This window comes from Cuculus canorus, chromosome 1 (genome assembly GCF_017976375.1).
Source record: "Cuculus canorus isolate bCucCan1 chromosome 1, bCucCan1.pri, whole genome shotgun sequence".
Taxonomy (NCBI): domain Eukaryota; kingdom Metazoa; phylum Chordata; class Aves; order Cuculiformes; family Cuculidae; genus Cuculus; species Cuculus canorus.
The window spans coordinates 144,165,089-144,187,395 of NC_071401.1; the positions used below are offsets into that span (position 1 = coordinate 144,165,089).

Genomic DNA, 22,307 nt, shown 5'->3' on the forward strand with positions numbered 1-22,307 from the left:
CACTGCAGATAAGGAGCTTGCTCCTTTATTTTCAAAGCCTCACAGCCCTCCAGAGATCACCAGTGAGAGCAAAAGGAAGGAAAAAGGCTAGGCTAGCTCCATTACTTAGTGGTCTGGGTTACTCATTTTGCTTTCCTAGAGGAGAAAATCATCTCGACTGCTAGACTGCCAGATCTTTTTCACCATAGGCTGAAACCCAAAACAGGCCACTGTCCTGAAATTTCTCCACTTACTATTGTTGTGGTGTTTGCATATGCCTTCCTCCCTGTTTTGCTGTTGCATGGCAAGGACTTTTTAGGTCAGCAACGGTATCCAAGTCTTTCTTTTGTTGTACGTTTGTCCTTGACCAAAACAATACATTAATAATAGCTACCTTAGTGTTTTCTCAGAGGCATGCAGTGCTTTTCAGTGCTGTGCTTTGTGTTTGAACACAACCACTACTGACTTTCAGGGTATGAGAGTGCAACTAAGAACAACTTACTAAAATTTAAGAAAGTTGTACCAAATCTAACAGAAAATGTCTTCCTCACACTTCTATAACTCAGGCAGTTTCATACTCTGAGCCACACCATTCTATATAAATTCCCTTTAACAAATTCAAGAAAAGGAAGAGTTTGCACATGTGAAATCCCAAATCTGGGAAACCAGTCATGCCATTCTGCCTATATCAGTTAAGAAACTAGGAAGTAGCATGACACTGCGTGGCAAAGGGAAGCATTAGAAATGCAGTTGAGACTTCTGCTTTTTGAACATGAATTTAATGTTAAAGCAGAAATATGCTATGTCATCAAATTATTTAAAAAAAAATCATCATTGCTACATAAGATTGGAAATAGAAGCAACCAGTTAGGAAAAGGCAAATCAACATGAATCATTTGCTGCACAGTTGCACATTATGTGTGCCAATGCTTTTTTTCCCCCCTTCTTTCCCCTCCACTCTTCCTTCATGTTGAAGAACAGCATCTGTTTCAGCTCAAACATGGACCACGCATGCTGCACAGCGACTCAGGGAAGATACGTTATGACCTCAACATACTTCTCCTCCTAATGTACCTTAGGGCCAGCACAGCCACCCCTGGAATGCACCACATTCTGCAGTGCATTTCCATTTTGCTTCCCCTGCTACTACAAAAGGAAATAACATTGTTGCCATTTTAGTCATCAGATCACATTTATCCCTGCTGTAGCCTTAATGATTTCACTGAATTTTAGATCAACAAAGGTTTGTGCCTGTATCCCACAGCACTAGTGAGTAGTGAGCTCCCTCACTCTCTTCTGCACGTACACAGATATTGAAAGTGATGCTGTTGGCCACGGTTCCAAGTAAACCTGCTTCTTCTTTCATTCTGCCACTTGGAAAAAAGATAAAAAACAAACCCAAACACAAAAAAACAATGCAACACTTCATGCATATGGGAAATGGCAGCACTAAACACCAGTCTCTTGCCCATTCTAAGGGAAGAGTCTTACCAGCTCAATCACCATAAAATCAGTTTCTAGGTCACCACAGGGAAACACAGATTTCAGTTTCCAAAGTACGCAAGCTATTGAGGAGTCTTGTTTTTCACAAAAACTCATTTACCAAGCTCAAAAATCAGGTGATGAGGGTGCCCGTGGGCCGGGCAGCATTTAATGATGCCAAGCTTAAGGCACATATGACATTCTATGACTACAACTATACATAGTCTTGGAATTTAAAAAAAAAAAAAAAGTAAAAAAAAAATAGATCTGTGTTTTCAGTAGCTTCAACAAATCAAAAAGGAAATGAGGGACAATAACGGCAGACACAACTTGCACAAAGGACTGTGACAACTTGTTGTTTTACATATATCATCCTTGTTAAACATACTCACGCACTTAACAGAGTACCACTGTGGTGAGCAATGAGGTGTTGACAGTGATAACGCGTTTTAGTAGGACACATATATGTATGTATACTGCACCATTATACTGAAAGCACTGAAGCTCTGGCTGTACCCTAAATAGAACTACAAGCCTAACATAAAAGTACCTGTCTGCCCTCCTCATATGGGAGGACACATATAGTCACAAGCCTCTTTCAGGTCTTAAACCTCAGGGATATGGATCAAACTCATAAGAGATCCTAGTTTATGTACTACTCAGTTCCAGCAGTATATGCCAGCATCCCCCAAAACTGCAATATATCGCAGTGATAAAACTTAAAATTTAATCCAAACTAACTCATTCCTTACACCTGAAAGCGCCCAGGAATGCAACCCACACATTCACTGGATAGTTGAAGAAAAAAGCAAGTGACAACAAAGAACAGAAATTTCTCTGCGCCAAGAAATTACATAACTAGCTCCAGTTACTGCTAATTAGACAGATTCCCTTTACTCCACTATTTCCTCCATTTTTCAGTTAGCTCTAGTAGCAAGATACATAATAAATTGTAATTAAATAGAAACCTAGTTGATTATATTACAAGCACTTAAAAGTACAGATTAAGCAGTACACAACTATTTTATTCTAAAGGAGACCTTACAACAAGCAACCTGGTGCCCTGGATGACGTACTTGAAGCTATTTCCCTGTGCCCAATCTGCCCTTCAGAAACACTAACTACAGAGAAGAAATTGTGCAATTAATTTTGTAAATTTGACAGCAATTTCATTTTTTTCCCTGCTAGCTTTTTTTCATCTATAACAACAATTTACTTTTTTTTTTAAAGATGGATTGTATTTTAATAGAGCAATTGCCTCAAGTGCTTCCCGCTTCATTCCATACAATATACCAATAGCATTAAAGAAAGACTGTGTACAGAATGTATTTCAACTATTTTAATCTGTCCTATGAGAGGAGTCAGCAAATGGAAGCAAGGAGAAGACTACAGTCACACGATCAGGTAGTGGTCCACATGATGTGGACATCATTTGAGAGTCAGCAAGCTGCAAATACCTTTAATCTTGCTGTTCCATACTACTGCAGGCATGCTCCACGTGGCTGAGAATCGAGAACATCTCTTGAAATTACAAATGCTGTAGCAGCACATTTATTTTTCACAGTGACTAGCAAACATTGACATCAGACAAGCAGGCACTGGTCAAATAGCCCAGGCTCTATGAGGCTGTCATTCCATGAAACAAGAAGTAATCTGGCTTTATCCTGCCTTCAGAGGAAACAAGGATTCAGAGCAAGGGGAAAACTAGCAAAGAAGGTTGCCAACAGTGTTCTAGAGAGAAGTTTCTTTCAAAGCAGCAATCCGTTAAACCATCCCAAGGCCTTCTCGCAAGGCTCTCGAGCACAACTCACACAAATGTGTGGCAGCAGGCCTCCCTCTCAGCCACTGGCACCAAACCAGCTCTACTTTGGGCATCTCACAACAAACTATGACACAAGAGGTTCCTGCAAGTGTGTTGCACACAGTCAATCACTTGAAAAGAGAAGTTGAGTGCCTTACGCATTTAGAGCCCCTTTTTAAGAAGAAAGCAGCTATGTACATGTACAGTTTGATTTGCCATGTGCAGAAATCCTTTACAACACTTGAAGAAGCAGCTGCTGAAAAGCAAATGCCTGTTGGCAGAGCGGATGAGTTCCCTCCGAAGCCATCCCATGTGCACAGTCTCTCCAACGCAACTTCTCCTGAAGAGGCCGGAAAACCAGAGGCTTTCCCATTGGTGTAAGAAAGGGATGTTCCCAAAAGTCGGGGCAGAGGGAGGGTATCTGGAGAAAGTACAAAGCAAAGGAGGGGGGGGGAAACAAGGAGTAAAAACAAAAGAAAAAAGGAAATAGGGGTAAAGGGAAACAAGGAACAAGAAGATGGAGCAAAACGGGAGTAATTTTTTTATATTGATAGTATCCATCAGGGAAAATGGAAACAAATACAACTGTCAAAGAACAAAAGCATTGGAAGACATACAGAGAGAGCAAAAGTCAAGAATAACAGCTGCACCAATGTTGTGCTCAGGTGACTCCTCCCCACCAAGTTCTAAACTTTAGATGTAACCATAATGGAGTGGTAGGTAGCCAGCAGTACCTCCGAATGGCCCACATGGCTTTGCTGGGCACAGAAAGGCCACCACTCCGCTGCTCTTCAGATGATGCCGGGTGGCAGGAGCTCCAGGTGCCTCGGTGAGCAAAGCGATGTTTCCCGTTCTCCCGGCCAGATGGAGGGACCTGCAGCAAGGCAGAGGGAGAAGCGGCAGGCTGCCGGGCAGTTCTCTGGTGGATCCCTCCATTTCTCCTGATTACATATGCACAGAAAAGGGAAAAAATAAGGGAAAGGAGAAACAAAAGGATTTAAGAAATTTTATTTTTCACATTTACTTATCAAAAGGTTGAATATTATGAGAACAGCACAACATGGTATTTAACTACAATAGGTGACATTTTATTTAATCCAAAATACAAAGTCTTTGCATGCTGGGAGAACACAATTTATTGGTTCTTAACTAGATCTAGAGGGAAAAGATCCAACAGCAACATAAGGTGAGCACTCCTCTATCAAGCTGTTCTCTGGACCTCTGGTGAGATGGGAAACACTGAGGAATAACATGGTGCCATTCTTAATTTTTTGCTGCAGAACATAATTGGTATTCTGCCTCATTTAAACAGCAAATAAATCTGTACAGGTCACGGGAAGTAGCAGAAGGAGATGAATTTCAGCAGCATGTAGAAGGCTGCTTGTTTTCTGCTGCACCCTAACAAAGTCAAATACTGTCATAAAATCCCAAGCACCACAGACAGACAGAAAGTGCACAATACATGCAACCAGAGCAAATATTAAAATACATATCTGGACCCACACAGCTTCATTCCTGCAAGCTAAACAACTGCCACATCTGGGCAACTGGGTGCCACTGAAGCAAAGAAATAACCTGAAGAGGCCACTGGAACATGGACCTACCGGAAGGGTAAGATGAAGGGAAGGGGGAGGAGGAGGGCACAGATTTCCCCCCGATTAATTAACATTTGTATTACCTTTAGCCAGGCAGCTCCTGGAACGTGCCTGGCAGACTGTAAATCCAGGCACTAGCAGACATGCTTGGCTGTAGGTCCTCGGTATACTCCTCCCTGGCTACTTGCCCACCAGTTACACCACTATGAATTACTCATCCAGTCGAACCAGGAAAAATCCTCTGCCAATCCATTGTACCTGCTCGCCTATTGAGATTGTTGTGAAAGGGACCAGAGGGAGGGCAGGCATGGCCTTAAATGTGGTCCATCCCCAATTAGCATCTAGAGGAAGGGCTGAAACAGGAAGGAAGCCAAGATGCTCCTGAAAAAGGGGAGTCCCTCACCTCCTCTCTGCATTCACATTGTGTCAGCGCTGCACTCCCCAAACCCTTCTGGGAGCAGGTTTAATTCACTACCACAGAAATACTAATTCAGTGCCCTTTTTCGTAACCCAGATACACTATCCCATGCATAAGTGTGACAGACTCCAGAGCCTGTGAGGCAGCACCAGTCAGAACATGAGAAGCAACTGCAGGAGCGAGACCTCCCATTCTGAGTAGCAGTAAGGTGTTATGTTCACTCACATATCAGTAGATCTGCACCAGGCATGGTTTGAGAGAAAAATGGATAAATAAAAGCTTCTATCAAACAAGAGATTTCTGGCTTTTAACAGATACACAAAATAGTATAGTTATTTGTGACACTAAGTAGGTGAGGGATACAGAATTCAAAGTATTTTATTTTTCTCCAAGGACAGCAGAGAGCTGTTAATTATTTCGAGAATTTCAGAACTGGCTGGATATTTTCCCTCTTTTTCCATTCTGTAAGAACAGAAAGCATCAAACCTGATTTTACTACTAAACGTCATATAGCATTTCTACAACCATGCCACTGTGACTGAATAATCAAGCAGGTCCTGCAGGTGGAAGGAGTTAAGCCAGGGAAATTTTAAGATGCTTCAGTCAGAACTCCCACAGAAAAAATAAACATTTGTCTTGCCAGAGTGAAATGAGCATTTTAGAGATCAGTTTTTCACAACTCGTTTATTTACCCAGCAGAAGTTATCAGGCAGCAATAGAGTAACAAAAAAAAAAAACAACCACAGAATATAACCTCAGTGCCTTCCAAAATTGTCAAATGTGCACCATCTAATTCATCAGGGCAAGTCCATCTCCCGCAGTGCCATATAAAATAATATATATTTTGTACACACAGGTGGCAACACTTGAAAAGCACAGCAGGCATTCCAAGTTACTTACAGTTTAAGTCCATTGCAGGAGAGGGAAAAGAAGTCATAAACCAAGCACACACCAAACACAGTGATTCCAGTTTCTTTCACCAGCATTGCACACGTCCCAAGGAATAAACTAAGCAGCAAAAAGAATGGGGAGGCAGTGGGAGGGAAATGTTCCCCAACATAAAGCTGATCCACACTCCTGAAAAACAAATTTGACATAAATATTTTAAATTCTCTTGTATTTTCATCTTTACTGCATTCAAATATTGAGACACTTCTCCTCAATTTCTTAAGATCCTGATAACAGGTGATATGAAAAATCTACAGTGTTAACTGATAAATGAGGAAAGGTTTAGGCACAGGGCAAGAAAGGAAAACAAAAATATTGAGAGGTGCATCAAGAATTTGAGCAGAGGGGAAAAAAAAGACAAGCGGATCTGAAATAGTCAGAGGAAGGCAGAGTAAGTACAAAGACAGAAAGGGCAGAAAAACACCTGCTTGCTGTCATCTAGACCACACATGTTTATTTTTCCTTATGTGACAAAATGTACCATGCAAGCAGAAATTTCTCCATCTCAACCACATTCCCCCAGGTCAAAGATGTGTCCTAATCATTAATAAACCAGGAAGCTGGCCCATATCAGAGGGAAAAGGTAAGAAAGAACCAAAAATCAAGAAATTGGATTCCTGCAGATTCACTACCAGTTTTACATCTTCAAAATCTTCTGATAAAAACAGCATTGCAGATTTATAGCAAAGATCCCAAGAGAGACATAAGCAGTTTTTCCACGTGGACATGATGACATAGTGATATTCCTAAATGAAATAACCATGCAAAAGGAGCAGAAACTCAATACAAATAAAGCTATTTCTTATCTACACTTGTTTAGTTAGTTTTAGGACACAGACGAGTGAATGGTGCCAAGTTTTCATCTGAAAAGGATGACTAACAGTCTAGACACGATCCTTAACTCTCCCAGACTGGGTATTTTGGAGTCCCACAGTCACAGTGTGTATTTTGAAGGCACGTATATCTGTCCATTCTTCACTGTAAATACAATTTGCCTTCCATCAAAAAATTTTCTTTATAATGTTTAGCTTTACAAGTCCTCCTCTGGTGTATGATCAGCTGTAATGCCGACAGAACATGGGATCTTAAATGTTGATTTTTCTTTTTTATATGTTTATTTGTTCTTATAAGCACCACTTATCTGGCACCAGGGCCAGGGCACTTACACACAGCAGTGCTGGGGAAAGTACCTCTACCAATAACAACCAAAAACTAACAGGTTTTCCCTTCGCCTCCTCCTCACACTAGAGCATCTCATCATATTATCACAATCAATAGCAAGAATCCATACCTATTATAGGAGAGAAAAGCCAACAGAAAGAGTAGACAGGCTAGGACATCTGCTCTGCCTACTATACCTGTTACCTAAAAGGAAAGGAAGAGAGACACAGGTGTAAAAACACATATATAAAAAGTCATGCACATTGAGTGACTGTTTCAGCGATCCATGTGAACTGCTACTATTTTAAGCTTTTTATCTTTCACTATTATCCTCCCTCAATACACTGAAATGCTACTTGGTTAGTGTCAGATATGCTCCATTTTGTCTCCTGAATTTCTCGCTTGGCAAAACAAATGAGTAAGCTAACAGTTAAGTAATTCTTTGCCTTCCTATTAAAATAGTAATGAAGTAGCACAGGATCTGTTTTAATTCTGTGTAATTAGGCTCAAATAAGAAACACATCCAACTCCCAGAACTGAGATTTGTTAAAGAAGGACTAATGAAAGAGCAACTCTTTGGAGAAGACTTATTATATAGGAGTGAATTAATAATTAATATCTGAATAAACTTTATCACCCAAAGTGAGAGTGGTATGTAATTTATTCTCTTTCTGAATAATCTGAGTTTATGAGAGTTTTTTCTACATAATAATTAACGAAATCTCTGTATAATGAAAGGGAATACTGAAAGAGAACGTATAAATGCTCTTTTTACAAACTATTTCAATATTCCATTTCATAAAGATCTAAAAATTGCCCATAAAGCAAATAAAAGGCTCTTTGAAATTTTGCCTCTTTCGAGATTACATAATTAAGCTATATTCAGTGCTCTAGCATTTATTTTAACCTTTTTAAGTTCTGACCCAGACAAAAATAAATTCAAAGAGTGCCTCTTCTAAAACCTCCCTTATAATATAAAGCTGTATTATCAAAAGAAGCCTAGCTGATTAGTTCACATGAGACAGCACAGAGAGTAACTGTAAAGCTCGTGGCTTTTTGTTATTAAGGTAATCTCTCCTCAAAAGTTCTCAGCCGTGGCAGCCGTTTCCCTCACTCATTTACAAAGGATGTCAGTGGTATCTCAGCTAACGAGTGCATTTCTCTTTTTTAATTATGGAGAGCTAGACATTGCATTTCCTTCTCAAAGACGGCGAAACTCATTTTAACTACTGAACTACCTCCCCATGCTAGCAGTTTTAGCACGACTACATGTTTAAATGTTTCCTTATAACAAATAGAAAAATGTCCAATACGAGCTGTTGCTCTGTAAACTTACTATGACACTTATTAAGCTAACCATTTTTTTCTGAAGATCATACTTTCAGCTTTTAACTGAAATCAATACATATTAATCCACGGGTCACATCATGTCTATCTGAGGGTGCTCATGCAGAATACAGACTAACGCTCCCTTCAATTTTTCTCCCTTAAATTGATGACTGTTGGAGATGACTGAAGGCATGTAACAATGTCTCAGCAGGAGAGCACAACCTCACGAGGTCTTTGGTTTCAGAAGACTCTACATTTTTCATCAGCTGAATGACTGTCCACTAATTCCCAACATTGCTGCTTAGGACCATCAATTAGAATTTAGTGCCAAGGTAGAAAGACAGCAAGTACGAATACACCTTTTTCTTAATGACTCTTGCAAATTATTTTAATATAGTATATTCTCACCTTTGTTTCTCCACAGCAAAAATCACATGTACCATATTTGATATGTTTTAGAGGTTTCTTTAAAAAAAATAAAAAATGAGGCATGCATTTATTTTCAGTTTCTATGTCACTGCTGGGGTTTTTTTCTGTCACATACTTACAGCCTCGGTGTGAATGGGATGCACAGCAAAGAACAGCGCCGTGACAAAAGCAAGTCGACAGTCCTTGAACACAGCTTTGTCACAAGTGTACATCAGCACGAGAGTCACTAGACAGTGTAAAATTACATTCACTGCGTGGAAATAGAAGGGGTTCATACCAGCCAGCAATATGTTTAACCTGTAGGGAAACAAAACGGAACTATTACTAGACTGGAGAGGTCTTGTAATAGCGGGACATCTTTCAAATACTCTAAATTATGTTTATTGCCTGATTTGCAGTTCTCTAATGTAAATGCTATTAAACTAATTAGTGAAAATTGCTTTGAACTTCTGGTTTATCTGATTAAAGAGAAACCACTTCTCCAGTTTTTAAAATATGCAGTTGAATTTGGCAACCTTCTTGACACCAAGATGAGAGAGGCTTGTGCCTTCCCAGTGAAGTTTATTGTAGTGAGATGATGTCTGTGCTTCCTTAGCAGCAAATAATGCCAACTAATAACAGAAGCACAGCACTCATCCTGTTTCCCTGTTGGCACCTTTTGTGGTTGTCTTAGCCATGTGGCAGCTCACAACATGGGTAGTTATTTTCTGCTATGGAATAAATACTTTTGCTTGGGAATAGCAAAGACAAGGACTCTTTGCTAAGGGGTTAAAGCATCTGCTTGGTGTTACTGGTGCATTTATTCCTATTTAACTTTCAAATTACTTTCACACACTGAAGGTTAAGCATTTATTTAAACGCCTTACTGACATCAGGACTGCACTAAGGAGCCAGTCTAATAGTTAACATTAGTTTTATAAGGGCACTGATGTTAAAGATAAGTTAACTAACATCACCCAAGGCTCAATAAGACAATTAGGGTTCATTATTTGTGTCAACCATAAAAAAACCAAACCACCATAATAAGCTGTTACGACATTTGTTTGACAACGTGTATTAACACATTTTTCTGGTCACTGTTTTTTACAGTCAGATTGCTTAACAGCTGCTGACAGGCTTTGCTTTACATGCAGCTGAAGATAATTCTCTTTAGAATTAACCACATTTGTGCATTTGGGTAAATATATATGCATACACATACATATGGTGCCTCTGTCTAGGGAAGACTCCACATACGAACAGGGAATTTGGAAACAGTAATGTTAAAGGACATTTTTTTTAAAAAAAAAACAAACCTACAAGATGCCCAATGAAAAGAAGACTCGATCTAAATATTTTGCACGTACCTGTAAACATGCTAGAGGGTTAATAATCCTTCCTGTTGCTACTAACAGACTCCAGGTCTCCCATGACATGCATGATGCAACAGTTGCTATTATACCAACACCTTAGGTTTTTTGTAAGGCAGAGGAGGCGTGGTGTGCCAGTGAGGGCCAGGCAACTTACACTTTTTATAAATATTCCCTGTATTCCTTCCTCACACGCAACAAGGGTGCTATCTGCCTTGGGCTGCACTTTCCAGGCCATTTTTTTACCAGGCCAGGAGTCTTACTTGTGCATTCCTACTCTGTTCCTACTGGGGTGTTTGTAGAGGCAATAGCTGAAACCCCCAGAGTTTGGTAAAAGTGAGATTTTAGTATGACTTGGCCTTTCCCTTTGAAGTCTCAGTTGATGTAACCGCATTTTGACAAGACATCAGTCTGTGTGATTCAAGAACACGTGAAGAGTTGGGGCTTCTTTTTGTCCCCATTTCTCCTGCAAGCCACTTCAGGGCAGCAGCATACATCACTTTCTCCCATTTCTAGCACCACAGAATGACAAACCACAGCAAATGGCAGTAACAGACACCCAGCCAGAGTTTCAACTGTAAATACGCTGCAGCAGAGGGGACCCCGAAGCCTAAATATCATTTTCAACATGCTGAGGGAAACAAGGGGCAGCACAGGGCCACTCTGCCCCACAGGAGCCAAAGTTCCTGCTCTGAGGCACCTGCAGATGTGTGTAATGGCAGGGACCACCTACAGAACCCAGTCTTCATACAAATGACTCATTTGCGGGTGTAAATCAGCCAGAAGGAGCACAGTAGTCACCATCACTCTCCCTCAAACACCAAACTGTGCTCTGGCAAGCTCATTTCTGGAGAAAGCAGATGCCGGCAGGTGAGGACAAGTGCTCAGGCTATCAGACGATAAGACCTCATGCACCAAAACGTAAGAGATTCTCACTTATTCATTTATTTGGACAAGATGTGAGGACCAATTACTAAAATCCACAACAGCCAACAACATTTTTTAAGAAATCTTTCTGTAGTCCCCATGGATCATGACTGAAGGCTTCCCATCCTGCAAAACCAATCTACTAGGAGGAGACAGAACCTTGTAGGGGATGGATCTTCCCACCCCCATCAGGTCACCTATCCCAAAGGCAGGGCATGCACATCACACCCCCTCCTGAGGCAAGCATCAAGCCAAAAAGGCTTGTAAACTGTGAATTATCTGATATAAGTTATTGAAAACAGTTACGTAAAAGTATTAGCGTCACAGCTTGGCTATTCTCCCATGCATTCTTTAAAGAAAAAAATAATGAAAAGAAAAGGCAGAACAAAACACAAACATAACAGCACCATAGTATTCAGGTAAGCCTTCCATTAAACAGCAAACTCTTGACTGCAAGCATTCCTTAGCATATGTTTTAAATACCATCTTTGGTGGTCCATGAATGCTAAATGTGGATGTGTGCAGGTGCTATATTCACACCAGTGTGTTTTGCTACTAAAGCTCTTTGTCATAAGAAATTAGGCCACATGGCAATGAAGGAAACATTCTTTTGCCTTGAAACAATTCCAGCAGAATAATTTTGAAATGTTAGCAGTGGTAGGAGTTGATTGTACATCAAATGGGTGAGCAAATCTGGGGTTCCAAACAGCTCTAATCCAAATCACAAGAACTTTGCAAAGCTCCCCAGCACACTCATCCACCCATGGGGGCAATAAGGCAGGCTACTACGGAAAGCCAAATTTCCCCCACTGTGGAGCAACTACAGAGCAAATTCTGGGCAAGGGAGAGGGAAGGGATGGATAAATCAACAAAAATAACTTTTCCCTTCTTAAACTTCAATATCCATGCAGAGATTCAGTCTTGTCTTTGTTTACTGACAGCAAGATTATCACAGAGTCATGTAGTAATTATACACAGTATACAGCTCAACCAACAAAAAAAGTAAATCAGAGATAGGAAACTCAAAATTAAGTAAGAAGAGTTTTTTCTCCAACACGATGTTCATAAAAGGAAGTTCTGAGGCAATAACTGTACTCTGGTGTAGGAGTGGAGGTTTGTCCTTATGTTTCCATATCTAAACTGGCTGACAAATTGGGAAAATCTCTCACTTTTTAAGCTGTGAGTCCAAAAGACACCAATATAACAATCATCTCTCATTTGCAGCATCATGTGGGCTGGAAGACCTTAGACACTTCTGCATGAAAATCATAACATCTGCCTGAGCTAAAGCACAACTTCTAAAATACATGTTATAGCCTTGGTAGAGCACATAGCTGGGAGAGCAGATGCTTCGGGCTGTCTAGGCTTTTTGAACTGACTGCTTGTCAAACCAGAAGCAAACAGTTGTGTTGGCAAACAGTATTCTAAAATTTGGGGCAGAATTAAGCAAATAACCACACTTTTAGGAATGGAGACACTTGAAAGAGGAGACCACGCTATCTCAGACGAGGCAGTCTTTCCTTGGGGAAAGCCTCCTGAGAAGTGGTTAATGGCAGTTCAAATGCAAAGGTCCTCAAAAGACCCACGTGAAAAAGAGGGGAAGAACAGGTACACCAAGGCACAGCCTCTCAGTACTAGTGGAGATTGACAAATATCTTCTCACAGAGCTATTCAGCATCTCCCCAACTGCCACCAAAATAAAAACTCATTACAGAAATCTCAGCATCGGTCATGTGACCCACCAGGGCAAGCACAGCTGCACCAAAACATGTATTCAAGCAAAGACTCTTGTCCCAACACTGGTTTTGTGTCTGAGTATTGCAGCATGTGTGGGTCAGTATGTCACACTCAAGACAGAGCACTGCCAAAACTACATGCCCAAGCAGGAGGTATACCAAAATAAGAGGTATAAGCCCTAGCACAGGAATCCCTTGATTTTGTTGAGGGTAATGGATGTTTTCAAGGAACAGTAGTATAATTTGCCTTGCCACTTACAGTAGGTTTTCTATTCCTTCACTGTGCACTCTAGGAAAAGGAATTACATAGCTCCGCTCACAGAAACAGACTTTCACAGACACCAGCTATTGAAGGTCGTCAGAATAGAGCCTGTAAAAGAGCTCTCCAGAAGAAAGTAAATCACTCTTGCTCTTAAAAGAATAAGTAACATCTATCGGCACCCCCAGTTAACTGCTTGCCCTTCCTCTTCCCAGCACAGCTGCACAGTTTGAAGAACGGCATTTGTAGAGCAAGGACTGTGCACAATGTTGTCCTCAAGCCATGGGCACTCACTACTCCTCTAGATAAGTTGTCAGGCAGGGACACATCTCCTCGGGTTAGCAACTCCCCATGCAGAGGGCCTGGAAATCAAGTGGCATTCAGAGGACTTCATTCTTGCAGATGCAGAACCAGAGGGGTCTATGCTGCAAGAGTACAGGCTCACAGACAAAACCCATACATATCCAGTTACGGTACATAAACACTAGCACCCCCAGGCTCTGATATAATGCTTTTTATCCACTTGTACACAGGAAAACTCATTCAACCTTTTTTAATACCTCTTATGATTTAATAATACTGTAAACTATAATTGGAGAGTTTCTCTTTTTATAGACTTCGTTATTATCCCTGGGCAGCTCTTGTTTAGTTTAATCTGTTTTATTATTTTCAAAAGACTAACAAAACCTACAACATGTTATGAAATAGAAATGCACAGGATAATAATGGTTTTATAATTTGTTATAGCGAGTAACACTTAATGGAAAATCGCAGAGCATCCCACACCCCATAAAACCCCCACAGTTTTTATAGAGGAAGGCTCACATGCAGATTGATATACATTAATCTAACATACAAGGATGGACTAAGTTTCCTGTGATCTTCCCTTCTTTTTGAAATTGTGCGATATAAATGACAAACTTTATGCAAACTAATGCCCTATTTCAGTACACGATGGAATCTCCTTATGAACTCCACAGATGCATCTACTTCATGCCAGGAAAATGAGCACTTGCACTCCAAAAATAGTGCAGCTGCATCAGTGGCAATAATGGTTAAAGCTTTATGTGGAAACAGCTCAAAGATTAATGAAAAACCTGTAGCAGTAAAAAGAAAATAAGTCCCCTTTGCAGCAGTGTTTGTGCCAGGGCCAGAACAAGCAGAGCAGAGTTTTCATCGTAGTGCAGCAGCACTTTGTGTTGATAATCTTTTTATAGTACAGTACAATGCCTCAGAATTAAATGGACAATAAGGCTTAAATGGTTTGTTACTTGATTTGCTGTAACAAGGATGGGTGAGAAGACAGAGGCTGTATCAGTTTCTGAGCTATAGCAATTCCCTAACAGCACAACAGTTATCAATTACAAGAGCACTAGTTAAGTGTTAGCATTCAAATATGTTATTGCTTTTCAGTACGGTTAGGAAAAGGAAACAGAAACCACCATTAGACTGGGAAGCAGCAGTACCTTGGAAGTGGAAATATGCCAGGGCAGAAATTTCTAGTGAAACCCTAGAAACTGTGGTTTGATGATCATTCCTGTGTTAATACAAAAGCATCATTCACGTAGCTTTAGACTTGTCTCCACAAACGCCCATGCAAAGCAAAAAAAAACCAAAAACCAAACAGTGAATAGCATCATACAAACTGACAAAGCAAGTGTCATTTTACCCAGATTTTGAATAAAAATTTGACTTCAAAATCATTCTGGAGTATTGTCTCAGCAAAAGGAATGCACTGAAGGAAAACAAACAACTCATGAAACTCTTCAGCAGCCATCAAGCAGTCCTTCTTTGAGTGCAAAGGGTCAAATGACTGGATATGATCAAGAACCAAGCTAGGACAGTTGTTCATCAAGAAGAGAAAACTACACTAATAGAGATTGAGTCTTAAGTCATTAGGCCTAATGAAGAGAATATTTCAAGCCGGGTAAGAGAGGTTTTCCACCAAATTCAAAGTAAGTTTTGTTATCTTCCAACTCAAGCTGCAGACCGTTTCTATTTGTACAGAAGCAAACCAAAAAAAAACAAGTACAGCAAGTGAAAAGAGAACAGCTCGCTCTTTCTTTCCTTTTAAATCTGAGAGACAACAAATGAGAAAGCCCAGGAAAGCAGTCAGAAACAGAGCAAGTAAATGCAGAAAGATGCCTTTAGCAAACCAGCAGCAGCCAGAGCACTTTATTTTCATGAACTCTAAAGAGTATTGACAGGGATGCTCCTGTGGGGAAGAAGGTTGGTCCAAAGCTCAGCCTTCTAGGTAAAAGACGACAAAAGAAAATTAAAGGTGACATTAGTGCAAGAGGAATTGGATGCTAGATGAGAGAAAATCCCTAGGAATTGCTAGGTGTTAAATAGAGACAAAACATCACTGAAGGAAGCAGCAAACGTAGGCGTGACTGGATTCACATCAACCATGTCTTTCAGGAGAATCTGCTTGGACCTTTTAGTGAACTCTCCCCCTCAAAATAAAAGGCTTTTAATTTTAAAATAAAAGGCAGACTAATCTTATTGAGTATTAAGAACGGAGAAAACGTTGCAACTAGGCAGAAGTCCCAAGGGTTTTGCACACATCTCTTCTCCTAGGCATAACCTCACCTCTGGGCTTGGTTGCAAGCAAAGCACCACCAGGACCTCCAGACAGGTCTGCATCCTCCCTCCCTGGACAGGGAGCTTCCCTCCCACATTCCCCAGGAGTCCTGACCTCCTTCCAGGGAGTGAAAGCAACTCCGCTGATCCCCCTAGATAAACACAGCCCAAACCTACAATCAGACACCTGCTGGCAAAATTACATTCAAGGTGGGGAGGGGAAGGACTTCTGTGCAAGGGGAATTGTGAAAAAAAAAAGCAACACACTTTGAGGCACACATCCTCTCCCAGACCTGAAATAGCAGCAAGGCACGCTCCTCTGTGTCAGGAGAAAAGCTTACAGGCGTCCGTATATTCCAATTATAAGACAACTGGTCTAATAAAAGCAACTGCCTCTCTTCACGAGCTCTGCCTCGCCCAGTGTGGCTGCACCAGCGCTACATCAATTCTATGGCAGGTATCACAGGATCAGTATGGAGAGTGATTGCTGTAGCTAGGGTAGAAATATTAGACTAAGCGGTACAGGAGAAATACTGACACAATCTTCAACATTGTGATATTGCCCCAATATAGATGTACAGAGTGAAGAAAATACTTTTGCACTGTGTATTTAACCTGACACATTATAGCTCCACTGTATTACCCTGTGTTGTCAAACTGTAATACAGCATTAAATCAAGAACAAATAAAATCTAAGGTCTTTTTTTCTTCCCCAGGTTGTTTTGGTTTTCTTAAGCTCCCTGCCCTTGAAACTGATGCCACCGATGCAGCTGAAAAAACAGAAGGATCAGCTGTAAGCGACTAGATAGATCAGAAGGTTGGCAGTGAACTATTGAATTAATTCTCTCTTTGGCTATGTATTTACATCTAACCCAAGCTCACAGTCACTTCAGGCTTTGATCCAAAGCCACTGGTAGTCTTACATCAGGCTTTCAGTGCCCATACCGAACATTAAATCACTGGTGAAGGGTCCCATCTACTTGCTAGGTATAGCTGTACCCAAGCCATCACTGGCTAGCAGCCTTGGTCGGCAGAGCTGGTGGGTCATTCGTTCAGCAATCGGCAGCCGAGAACAATCTAGATTTTTTAATTTTTTCCCCCCATTTTTGCCAGCCAGAGTGCTAGCAGGATGATTCTGTGCACAAATTGTGTATTTAGAGAGATGCATTTCCTATGATGGCCTGTCGACTCCACCTCCTCTCCTCATGGGCCACCAGAGCCACCCAACAGCAGCAGCTGGAATGGGAACTCTTACACCCTTCCCACAGGGCCAAGCACATTCACGGTGAACACTGACTTTTACCTCCTTCAAGGAAGACTAGGTATCTCCTGTGCTGCTCTGCCCAGTGACATCCTCTTGAGTCTCTGCCATGGCTACATGGCCTAAATCTGCCACTACCTTTTCCTTTTCTCCAAGCCTTTTGTCCCTGGTAAGCTGTTACCCAAGGCATCTCCCTGACAAGCATCTGCCTTGGTGGTGACCTCCATTCTGCTACCAAAGAGGCTGAGATGGCAGAGCCTTCACTTCTCCTGAGCCTTTGTTCCATCACCCACAAAACCAGGAGGCTGATCTGATGTGATTAAGAGTCTTCAAACCTTGGCACTGGAGTTTTTCAAAAGGCTTCATTCTCACCATCTCCTTCAAGCTGTCTGCTGTGTTGCTGACTACAACAAACCTCCATCACCTGTTTGTTTCTGGGCTGAAAATCTATCTAAATGGGGATTTGACAGACAAGAAGAAAAAGAGGGAGGGAGATGGCACTGAGGATTGCACCTTCTGTTTCAACAGTTGAGAAATATTTTTGCAAAACCACTGCAACCAAGGAATAACTGAAGTGCTACCGAGGGAATAAATGATTCGCCAAACTTCTCTTAGTGAAGACAAGGTGTAAGACAGAAAGCACCCAGTTTAAATATAAAATCCTGAGTGAATTACAGAATTGGCAGTTCTTTTTGTTTTTCTCTTACACCCTTCATCTTAACATTTTATACAGAAGACACCAAGAAATAGCATATTCTGAGTCCAAAAAGCCACCTTCTTTAGGAAGAAGTGTACTGAATCACTTCTTGGAGAAGAAAATAGCTGCAAGCAAACATTTCTGAGTAACAGCACTGGAGAAGAGAGCATGGAGTAAGATTTTCCTAAGGACTGAGCTAAACCATTGCCTACCATCTTAGCTCCTGTGGAGATGAAGGGCTGCGCTAGATCTGTCACCTGACAGTTACCCACATACAATAGGAATGTTTCTGACCCCACCAGTTTTAACAATCCTTTATTGAAGTCGGGAGAAAAGCTGCAAAAAGTTCAAAGACGCAAAGCAAACATTATTTAATTCAACAACCCATGTGCAGGCTTCCCCCTCCCACCCTCACCCTCCTTCTAATGTTAACCCACACAAAAGAACGTAGCAGTTCTGTGAATAGTTCAAGTTTTGCTTAATGGCTCCAGTAAGGAAGGACACTCTTATTTTCCTCTGATCATTCACAGTGACAAGATCCAGTATGAATAATATCAAATGCTTGAGCATTTTTCACTGTTTGGTTCTACAGCATTAATCTACTGGAATGAGGACTGTCATTTAAGATTTCCAATACATGAGGGACACTGAACTACTGCTACAGAATTTCAGCAATGCCCACTTCAGATTTTTCTGACAGATGGGTGGTAAATTATTTTAATTGATATCCGCTCAAGAATATACAGAGCATATATGTAAGACGTGTCCAGCCTAATGGAAAGTCCATAGGGTATCATGAATCCTTTCTCTTACTTTCAGAGCCATGAAGGATGGAAAGGAGACTGAGACAAAGCTTCTGTACATTGATGGATCTGTAGATAGAAATCTCAGCCTACCCTTCACATCTGTTCTGTACATGCAGTTTGGAGATCTCCCAGGTTTTTAGTCTTAGTACAGCAAGACTTAAAACAAGCCTTTCCAGATGAAAGATTGATGCAACGGAAGCAGAGCCACTAGGTAGGTATAAAGAACAATGCCACTATTAAAATATCTTGGATTTAACCAAGTTAGCAGCAGAAAAAAATTAAACATGCAAATTTAAATAAAATAGAGACCAGAATACTTTAGTGCCCCCATTCCTCTGCAAGATCCTGCAAAGCACACAACACAGTTTCCTCAAGTATCCTAAGTGGATGCACTAAATTCTAACAAAATATTAACAGACAACATTCATTTTCATTTTGTTAAAAGTCCATTTCTGCCAAGCATTTTACAGCTAGCAGGGTAAATCCTTTTTCCTTCTGTAGGAGGACAGAGCACAACCAGCAACCTCCTGCTGGGCAAGGTAGGGGTGGACAGCTCAGGCAGGCAAAGCTCAGCTCAACCACAGACTCAGCGTCGCTTAGCAAAGAGCTCCCTGCAGCCTCTTTGGAAGCATGGGGTTTGGAGGATCCACTCCACCCAGATCTTAACATTTTCCCCTGAGAGCCGACCAATAGGAATGAAATGGGAAGAATGTGGAAATTGGAGGATTGGAAGGGTATTTGGGACATGTCAGAAATAATCTTTATAGGCAGGGAAAATAAATGATTCCTTCCCTCTTCCAAATGCAATGCCAAGTGGTGAACAAATAACTCTGCCTTTGATCCTATGTTTAAACTGTAGGGTTATTATAAGCACTCGAGAATGAAATCTTGCACATAAAATTAGTCTAATTTCCAAAAAGGATTAGATGGGGACAGCACTTTTACACATAAACCCCTTCTAAATAGCAAAGGCAAAACCAGTTCAGAGTTAAGACATATACATAGGAACTAAAGCATTTAGTTTCCATTCCGTTATTAAAATTTAAGTTTCTTTTGCTAATTAGCATAATGTAACCTCAATAGTGCAATCGGATCTAGGAGGCCAGGTCCAGCACCAACACTGCATGCAAAGCAGTCACTGGTGAAACAGGCAGGTTCACTCACCTCTCAAATTACCCTCGGATGTATCGCTGGAGGAATGGGTTAATCAGATGACTCCCCAAACTGCAACAGTTTGGCTGGACATGGGATGGAGAAGGCACTCTGCATGCACAAAGCTGTCTCTGCCTGTGGCTGCCTACATCCCCTTCGCTCTCTATAGAAACCTGCCGAGAGCCCCTTCGATAAGGAGGTACAAAGCCTGTCCTAAACAATCCAGCTTACAACGGTCTGTGCTGTTCACAGTCTTGCTTTATCAGGGACATTCCACCCTGTGCTCATACAACTCTGCTTCCACAGAGAGCTGATACCGATTGCTCTCAGCTCCAAGCCCACCCTTACAACCAAAAGTTAGCAACCGCTCCACAGGAGTGGCAAAGGGATGCTGCATTCCCCAAAACTGCTCTTGCCTCACAGAAACACGTAATTTTCACATAGCTCATGGAATGTAATTTATGAATTAGGCATTATAATGAACAGTTACTCCATTAGCAGAGTCATGAGTTTCCAGTAACACCTTCTCCTTGTGCAGTTACCACTGGCTATACAGCATCTCCCTTACACCTGCCATAGGTTTGTAACGAGCACCCACCGATCACCTGCAAACAGTGCTAAACGTCACCGAGCTATGCCAGTTCTTCAGCATAGCTGAAGAACCCGCATCCTTTTTAAGCCCTGAAATATTCACCATCATTTATGTTTCACCAGAAGAGAAAGAGCAAGCTAATGGAAAGGATGGCAAACTGTTTGAGCTGTAACTAAGCTGATCTGCTACGAAGTATTTGAGACAGAGAGAGAGACAGAGACGCGTCTGTCCGGGTTTTCCTCCTAGGATTATCGATGCTGACTGTCAGCTACTTTGCTGCTACCCGACTTCTCTTTATTCCTGTAAAACCAAAACTCCTCAACAGCTCTGCCCGGCGCATAGGGAACTTGTGAAGCAGAGGAGGCTGTCGGGGCACCCCGTGGCCGACACGAGAGGTTTGTAGCTGCAAGAAACGCAGAAATGCAGAAAGGAGGGGGAGGCGATGGGTCTGCTTCGAAACAACGCCGGGGAAGTTCAAGGCCAGGCTGGATGGGACCTTGGGAACCCTGATCTAGTGGGATGTGTCCCTGTTCATGGCAGGGGCGGGGGTGGAACTAGATTATATTTAAGGTCTCTTCCAACCCAAACTATTCTATGATTCAATCGCAGGGGGAAAAAAAAAAAAAAGAAAAAAAAAAAAGTACCGGAGATCAAACAGAGCGATGAGCAATCGGAGGAACTCTTGAACACCTTTCTCAGTCTGAAGCTCTTTCTGAAATGCTGGCTTTCCCCTTCTATCCCCCGGCAGGGGAAGAGCAGCCACCTGTTCCCAAACCAAGGGGGACGCGGGGCACTTGCCGGGAGCGCCGCATCCTCATCCTTTCCAGCTAACTTCCACCGGCTCGGAAAGCCGAATCCCCCGCACCCCATCCCGTCCAGCTCGGGGCAGGAATGCTGAATCACCAATCCGCGGGACGAGGGGGGAACAGAACGGAGCCTCCCGGAGCCGCCGGGCACTTACTTAAAGGTGAGGACGCAGAGGGGCCGGTAGGACTTGTGGCTGGTGTTCTCGTCCATCCTCTTGCCCCAGAAGTCATTGGCGAAAGCGGCGGCCACGGGGCTCCCCGCCCGCACGTCGGGGTTGTTGACGATGGCCCAAACGTCGTCGTGCACGAACTCTCCGCGCAGGGAGTTGCCGTAGCAGAGGGCGCAGAGCCCCGCCAGCACCAGCGCCGCCAGCGCCGCCGGGGACGGGCAACGGGGCGGCGCGGCTCGCTCCCCGCCGCGGGACCCCAGCGCCGTCACCATCGCGCGGGGGGGCGCCGCGCCGCCTGCCCCGGCTGCCCGGCGGGAGGAGGAGGAGGTGGAGGAGAAAGAGCCCGCATGGTGCGGGGCGGGCAGCGGGACCGCCGGCCGCCAGCGCTCTGCCGAGCCGCAGCCCGCCCGGCTGCAAATAAACAGCGGCCGCCTCCCCGCGCCATCCCTCCTCCTCCTCCTCCTCCTCCTTCTCCTCCCCGCACGCATGCTCCTTGCCGAGATGTCACCGCTGCCCCGCGGTTCCCACGCCAGGCTGCCCGGTGCCGTGGTCCTCCTGGTTTTCGTAGAATCGTTTGGGTTGGAAGGGAACTTAAAGATCATCCAGTTCCAACCCCCCTGTGATAGGCAGGGACACCTCCCACCAGATCAGGCTGCTCAAACCCCCATCCAACCTGGCCTTGAACACCTCCAGGAATGGGGCAGCCACAGCTTCCCTGGGCAACCTGTGCCAGTGCCTCACCACCCTCATCGTGAAGAAATTCCTCCTTATGTCTAGTTTAAATCTGCCCCTCTCCAGTTTATACTCATTGCCCCTCGTCCTGTCAG

At 42.6% G+C, this 22,307-nt stretch overlaps 1 protein-coding gene across 2 annotated transcripts in view; it reads right to left on the reverse strand.

The window, feature by feature from the left end:
• TMTC1 (transmembrane O-mannosyltransferase targeting cadherins 1) overlaps positions 1 to 21,913 on the reverse strand; it is a 146,447-nt gene extending 124,534 nt beyond the window's left edge. The window contains exons 1-5 of one of the 2 annotated variants that reach the window (XM_054069015.1): positions 21,466 to 21,913; positions 9,262 to 9,439; positions 7,515 to 7,588; positions 6,176 to 6,352; positions 3,997 to 4,203 (exon numbers count right to left, since the gene is read on the reverse strand). In XM_054069015.1, coding sequence (XP_053924990.1) covers positions 3,997 to 4,203; positions 6,176 to 6,352; positions 7,515 to 7,588; positions 9,262 to 9,439; positions 21,466 to 21,752 — 923 coding nt within the window. In that variant the 5' untranslated portion in view covers positions 21,753 to 21,913. The remainder of the gene's footprint in view (positions 1 to 3,996; positions 4,204 to 6,175; positions 6,353 to 7,514; positions 7,589 to 9,261; positions 9,440 to 21,465) is intronic. The other variant, XM_054069008.1, reaches the window with a different exon arrangement.
• Between the last annotated feature and the right edge of the window lie 394 nt (positions 21,914 to 22,307).